This window comes from Leptosomus discolor, chromosome 3, assembly GCF_034619465.1.
Source record: "Leptosomus discolor isolate bLepDis1 chromosome 3, bLepDis1.hap2, whole genome shotgun sequence".
NCBI lineage: Eukaryota > Metazoa > Chordata > Aves > Leptosomiformes > Leptosomidae > Leptosomus > Leptosomus discolor.
In genome coordinates this window covers 38,289,888-38,295,899 of record NC_141393.1, presented here as the reverse complement: position 1 = coordinate 38,295,899, position 6,012 = coordinate 38,289,888, and the positions used below count along the sequence as shown (strand labels likewise).

Genomic DNA, 6,012 nt, shown 5'->3' with positions numbered 1-6,012 from the left:
GGCAAAACTTCAACCCCAAGTTTCCAAAACAAATGCACACGGGGCAAACAAATAATGCAAAAAGCAGTGGGGGTGGGCAGCAGGGCTGCTGGCCCCCGGCTCTTGGGGCTCCCGCACCGAGCTCTCTGCTCAGCCTTGCGCCGTGGCTGGCCGACGGAGGAACCAGAGCGAAAACCGGGCTGGGAGCGACGCAGTAGTGAAATAGTTATCTCGTCTGGCTTTCTCGTAACTCTTGGAAAGTCCCCGAAATGACGTTTCTAGCCTAACAATTAAAATGGGTTTAATTATAGAGAGGCTCAGAGCCCTGGGAACAAGCACCATCTACAGAATGAGTAAACAACTGCAGAAAATAATAGGCTGGTCTCTCCCCTGGTTACTCCTTACTTCTGGCCAAGGCAAGGAAAAAAAAAAAGAAACTAGAAAGAGAAGGAAATTCGAGGAACCTGATCGCTCTCCTTAAGTAAATAATAATAACATAGAAAAAAAAAAAAAAAGAAATCTGGACTAGCCAAAGCCTGTGGGCGTTTCTCTCGGTTGGTTATTTTGGCTGTTCTTGAAGACCGAAGGAGGGGAAAAAGATCAGCCACCAGCTCAAAGTCCAGATCCTGCAACTCTAAAGCAAACAGAAGAGGAAGTGGGTCATTTGTTTGAAGTTTTCAGTGCGATGGCCACTCGGACCGGTGTTGTGCTGCCCAAGGCAGGGGTTTCTCTTCCCCCAGACAAGCTGGGGTGCGGGGCAGGACCAAAAGCCCGTGGTGCTGGGGCAGGGCCTCCCTCGCCCGCCTGCGTGGGGTAAGGGGCCCAGGTGCTGTTGCTCGGCCTTAGGTGAAACACCCTTCAAGTCGCAGTGAGGGTGAGCCTTGCCTCAGCTGGGGTGGAAGGTTTAGGGGCAGCAGACTTCATGCCGAGGCACCCTGGTATCGACAAGCCTCGAAGCGCTTCACTTGGTTTTTGTTGGGTTTTTTTTACACAGAAACTGCTGCCGTCCTCCCCCCTCCTCCCTGCCATATCGATATCAGTATGAATCATACTCTGCCTACTAAAATCTGGAACGGATTATTTGCTCAGAGACGTTATTTTATTTCTGGTTTGTTTTGTTTTGGTGGTTGGTTTTTTTTTTTTTCAGTTTTACCATTTCAAGTTCTGGGGACTATACAGAGAGAAAAGGCAGAATTTATCAGACACCCTTTTAAAGGGCAAACCGGTATTTTAACAATTTAAATGAACGTGTATGTGAGCTATTTCCCCATGCAGACCCCGCCAGGTTTCAACAAAAATTGGAAAAAAAAAAGGAGTAAGGCTTGGGGGGGGGGGGGGGGGGGGGCGGGTTTGAACCGACACAAAGAGACTCAGCTCGCAAAAACGCCCGCAGCCGCGCCGAAAACGGATCCGACCCATTCAAACGGCAGCGGCCGGGCGCGGGCTGGGGACGAGCCCTGCGAGACGGGGCGGCGGGGGGGGGGGGGCGCTGAGGGGGCGCAGGAGGGGCCGCGTCCCGCCCGCCGCCACCGTTCCCTCGAGCCCGCACCGGGGCGGCGCGAGACGGCCCCATACGCAGCCCCCGCCCCGCGATACGCGCGCGCCGCGGCCCACGCAACCGCCGCCCGCAGAGCGGGGGAGGGCAGCCAGCACACCGCCCCCCCCCCGCCGCGCCACTCCCCCCCTTCCCCCTTTCTTTTCTTCTTTTTTTTTTTTTTTTTTTTTTCTCCCTGGCCTTCCCTCCCCCCCTTCTTCCTCCCGAAAGTTTTCCTGGGCCTGCCCGCCCGGGTGATTCAGTCGCGGTGTCAATCACCCTGCCGCCCTCCTCCTCCTCCTCCCCTTCCTCCCGCCGCCGGCTCCTCCTCCCGGGGGGTAAGTCCGAAACTTTATAAGTTGAGCTTTCCCCGAACCCGCTGGAAGCGGCGAGCGGGCGCGGTGGCTGGGCGGCGGCATCCGGAGCAGCAGGCGCAGACGACGACGACGACGACGGCGGCGGCGGCGGGGGGAGGCAGCGAGCCGGGGCGCTGGAGGCTGTGCCGTACCCACGCCGTGACTCCTCGTGTCTCTGCGCCGCTGCCCCATCCGCTTCCCCCGTCGCTCGCCGAAGATGTCCACAGCCCTGGTGTCGCCCACCATCTTCGACCTGAGCGAAGTTTTATGCAAGGTAAGCGCGCCCTCGGGGGCTGCTCCTCCGGCTTCGGGGCTCTGGGGTTCGTGGTTGGTTCCCCCCCCGAGTTTCCTGGTCGGGAGCAAGTTCGGGGCCGGAGGGAGCAGGGCGGGGGCTGAGCGCGGCCGCCCCGTCCCGAGGCGCGAGCTCTGCCGCCGCCCGCGCTTCCCGCCTCGGCCGCCCCGGTGGAGGGGGCAGCGGGGAACACCGCTCCCGGCGGGTTGAGCCGCGGGGCCGGGGTTGGGGGCTCGGATCCTTCCCCTGCCCCCGAGGCCGCGGCGTTGCAACACGCCCGGGCGCGGCGCGGCGGGCGGCGGCGCTGCCGCGGGGCCGGGCAGGAGGGCGAGCTCCCTCCCCGCGGGGCTCGGCCGCCCCTCGCCCAGCCCCACCGGAGGGGGAAGCGGAGCGGCGGGGGCTGGGTGGGAGCCGTCGTCGCGCTGCGGGGGGGAGCGGTGGGGCGGGCGCCAGCGCTGCGCCCTGCTCTTCCCGCTCGCCTGTGTCCCCCGGGGGAGCTTTCCCGGGAAAGGGCTCCGGCCTCGGGAGGTTTTTTTGGATGCGACCGGCGGCTCCCTCGTGTCTGGCACTTGGCTCTCTTCATTACTTTACTCCGCGAGGGTACGGGGAGGGGCGGCCCGGGGCCCTCGCATGGAGCGGCGAAAGGGGCTGAAGTTGCCGCCGAGGTGGTGGGGTCCGTCGGGGCAGGGCGGCCGCCGCTCCCTGGGCCGCGCTGCCCGGCGGCGGCGGGGCGCCGCGCTGTGCCGTGCCGCGCCGCGGGAGGCTCGCGGGGATGCCGGAGGAGGCGATGGCAGTGACCGGCCCTTGCTTTCTCCCCGCAGAGCAACAAGATGTTGAATTACAGCCCCTCGGGTGTCAGCGGGTGCCTGCTGGACAGGAAGGCGGTGGGCACCCCGGCCGGCGGGGGTTTCCCTAGGAGGCACTCTGTCACCCTGCCCAACTCCAAGTTTCACCAGAACCAGCTCCTCAGCAGCCTGAAAGGGGAGCCGGCTCCCATGCTGGGCCCCCGGGAAAGCCGCTTTCGGGACCGCTCCTTCTCCGAGGGTGGCGAGCGGCTGCTGCAGCAGAAGCAGCCCGGGGGACAGGTCAACTCCAGCCGCTACAAGACGGAGCTGTGCCGCCCCTTCGAGGAGAACGGTGCGTGCAAGTACGGCGACAAGTGCCAGTTCGCCCACGGCATCCACGAGCTGCGGAGCCTCACCCGCCACCCCAAGTACAAGACCGAGCTCTGCCGCACTTTCCACACCATCGGTTTCTGCCCCTACGGCCCTCGCTGCCACTTCATTCACAACGCGGAGGAGCGCCGCGCCGTGGCGGGGGGCCGGGAGCCCGCCGTCACCGACAGACCCCGCCTGCAGCACAGCTTCAGCTTCGCCGGCTTCCCCAGCACTGCTGCCAGCGGGCTGCTGGACAGCCCCACTTCCATCACCCCGCCGCCCATGCTGAGCGCCGACGACCTGCTGGGCTCCCCCACCTTGCCTGACTGCGCCAGCAACCCCTTCACCTTCTCCAGCCAGGAGCTGGTCAGTCTCTTTGCCCCCAGCATGGGGGTGCAGGTGCCCAGCGGGAGCTCCCCCACCACCTTCTTGTTCAGGCCCATGTCCGAGTCCCCCAACATGTTTGACTCGCCGCCCAGTCCTCAGGACTCTCTATCTGACCAGGAGGGCTATCTGAGCAGCTCCAGCAGCAGCCACAGCGGCTCAGATTCCCCTATCCTGGACACCTCAAGACGTCTTCCCATCTTCAGCAGACTCTCCATCTCCGACGACTAATCTGGGGTTTCCTCTTGCTCCCCCCACCTCTATATGATGTTAAGCTGAACTCCCCCCCCACCCCTAACCCTGTCCCCAGTAGTCCCAGCTGGATGTTAACAGGTCTGCCTGCCTGCCGTAGACCCACTGGCTTAAACCGTAAGTGCCAAATTACGATGAAAAGCAATAACGTTTACAAAATTAGTGCCTTTAACACTTTCACTGTGACTGTATTACCTCTCCAGCTGCAGAGGGCACCAGCAGCTCTGTGCACTTCCAGATGTGCAGGAAATGTCCGGATCCAGCTCCCTCCACTGGCCACATACTGCATCGCCCTCTCCCAGTCCTTTCCCGACCGGCCAGTTTCCGCTAGGCTGCAGGCATGTGGGCAAGCGTTAACATCCAGTCCTCTTTCTCCCCTCCCCTTAAAGACTAATCTTGCCTGGATCCGCTCAGGTCTGCGGGAAGAAAAGCTGAGAAAGGACAAAGATTGTAACAGGAGTGGGACTTCGACTGGGAGGAAGAAAAACAAAACAGAAAAGAGAAAACAAAAAACCAGATGGACTATGGGAGACTTGATTTTGGTGCTAAAAGTTCCCGGTGTATTCATGTGACATCTTAAAACAAATAAAGAAGTAGAGGGGGTGGGGCAGACAGAAGTCATTCCACACACACACACACACACAAGTTCGTGTAAACAAAGTTCCAGTAGACATAGCTTTAATGGTTTTGCTCTAGAGTACTTTAGACCTATCTTAGAGCACTCACGCCAAGCTTTTTATTATTTTTTTCTGGGTTTTTAATTTTGTATAACTTTTCAGAAATTGGAGAGCAAATTTTGCTTGTCACTGCACAACAATATAAAAAAAGCTTATTTAACTTATCAAAACGTATTTATTGCCGAAACCTATGCTTTTTTGTTAATTTTGTTCATATTTATCGGGATGATGAATCCATAGAATATATTCTTTTATGTTTAAATTATGATCTTCCATATTAATCTTAAGATTGTGAAGTGTCTTTTTTCCTTTTTTCCCCACAGTTTAATATATTATACTACAATGACATTTTTTGTAACTTTACACTTTTTTGGTTATTTTATTTTAAAAAATGAAAAATTAATTTAAAAAAAATGCAAAAACTGTGTTTGGATTATTTATTTTAGAATTCCCCCTCCCCCCCTTTTTTTTTGTGTTGGACTGCAAATTGAGTTAATGTGCTTCTTTGCCTTTCCTCTTCTCCTCTTCTTTCCCTCCCCTGGGTCTTGCCTACCTGGGCTTTAGAATGTACATACCTGAGCTCTGTTATGAGGCAGTGTGGAAGGAAGACCTTTTTCTTCCTCTTTTTGTATAGGTTCTTCAAGGAGAAAAGCCTTGAGCTCAAAAGTGCCTATCTGAAGACATTCCAAATACAGTTTGTCTTTGCGTTTCTGTATTCAAAGTTCGGAGTTTTCCTTGCCGAGGTGAATGGGACTGGCACAAAGAGAATAATGAATGTAATTTTTTTTTTTCCCCTGTTACTGTTCACTACATTGCTTTTTCTTCCTCTTTGTGTGAGTTTATTTAAAACAGAATCTCTTTTGTAACGACTGTTTGCAGTTTAAATCAATAAACCCCAAGTTTTTTCAAGAAACTGACAGTGGAGCTGGTTTTACTTGTGAAAATTGAGGGGCTGGTTTTAGATAACCACTCAAATGCAGATGCTTCCTTCCTCTTGACCCTTGAGATGCCCACCATGTGCTCAGGCATTCCCCCCATCATTCCTCACTGATGCAATGGGCCAGTCCTGCAAGCGTGTTGGTGCACAGATCAATGGCAGCAAAAACCTGACATGACCTGCCCCGGTGGCCTCTAACCCTCTGTCTCTTACGGAGTCCTCTTCCATCTTGAGTTGCCCAGTCTGTTCCTGCAAGCTTCTTTCTGATCAGTGTAGCTTAAACCTTGGATTGGCTTTTATTCCTCGTGTGCTCTGTGTTCCTGCACTGCTCCTCCCCGCTCAAGGAGGGCCTATGCCTGTGTTGAGTTGAGGCTAATGTGGGATGTTGGAAGAGGTGCAGATTTCCCAAATCTCAGGCCTGGCTTGGTGGTGGTACTGGTGTGC

At 56.3% G+C, this 6,012-nt stretch overlaps 1 protein-coding gene across 1 annotated transcript; it reads left to right on the top strand.

The window, feature by feature from the left end:
- Positions 1–2,018: 2,018 nt before the first annotated feature.
- On the top strand, positions 2,019–4,857 carry ZFP36L1 (ZFP36 like 1 zinc finger CCCH-type). Its single transcript, XM_086463106.1, has 2 exons — positions 2,019–2,143; positions 2,983–4,857. The coding sequence occupies exons 1-2, from the start codon at positions 2,087–2,089 to the stop codon at positions 3,931–3,933; spliced, it is 1,008 nt and encodes a 335-aa protein (XP_086319232.1). The 5' UTR covers positions 2,019–2,086; the 3' UTR covers positions 3,934–4,857.
- The last annotated feature ends 1,155 nt before the right edge of the window (positions 4,858–6,012 follow it).

Excerpts from the sequence above, each read along its gene's own strand:
- ZFP36L1 (XM_086463106.1), top strand. The coding sequence starts at position 2,087 with ATGTCCACAGCCCTGGTGTCGCCCACCATCTTCGACCTGAGCGAAGTT. Across the intron at positions 2,144-2,982 it reads TGAGCGAAGTTTTATGCAAG|AGCAACAAGATGTTGAATTA; the intron begins GTAAGCGCGCCC and ends TTCTCCCCGCAG.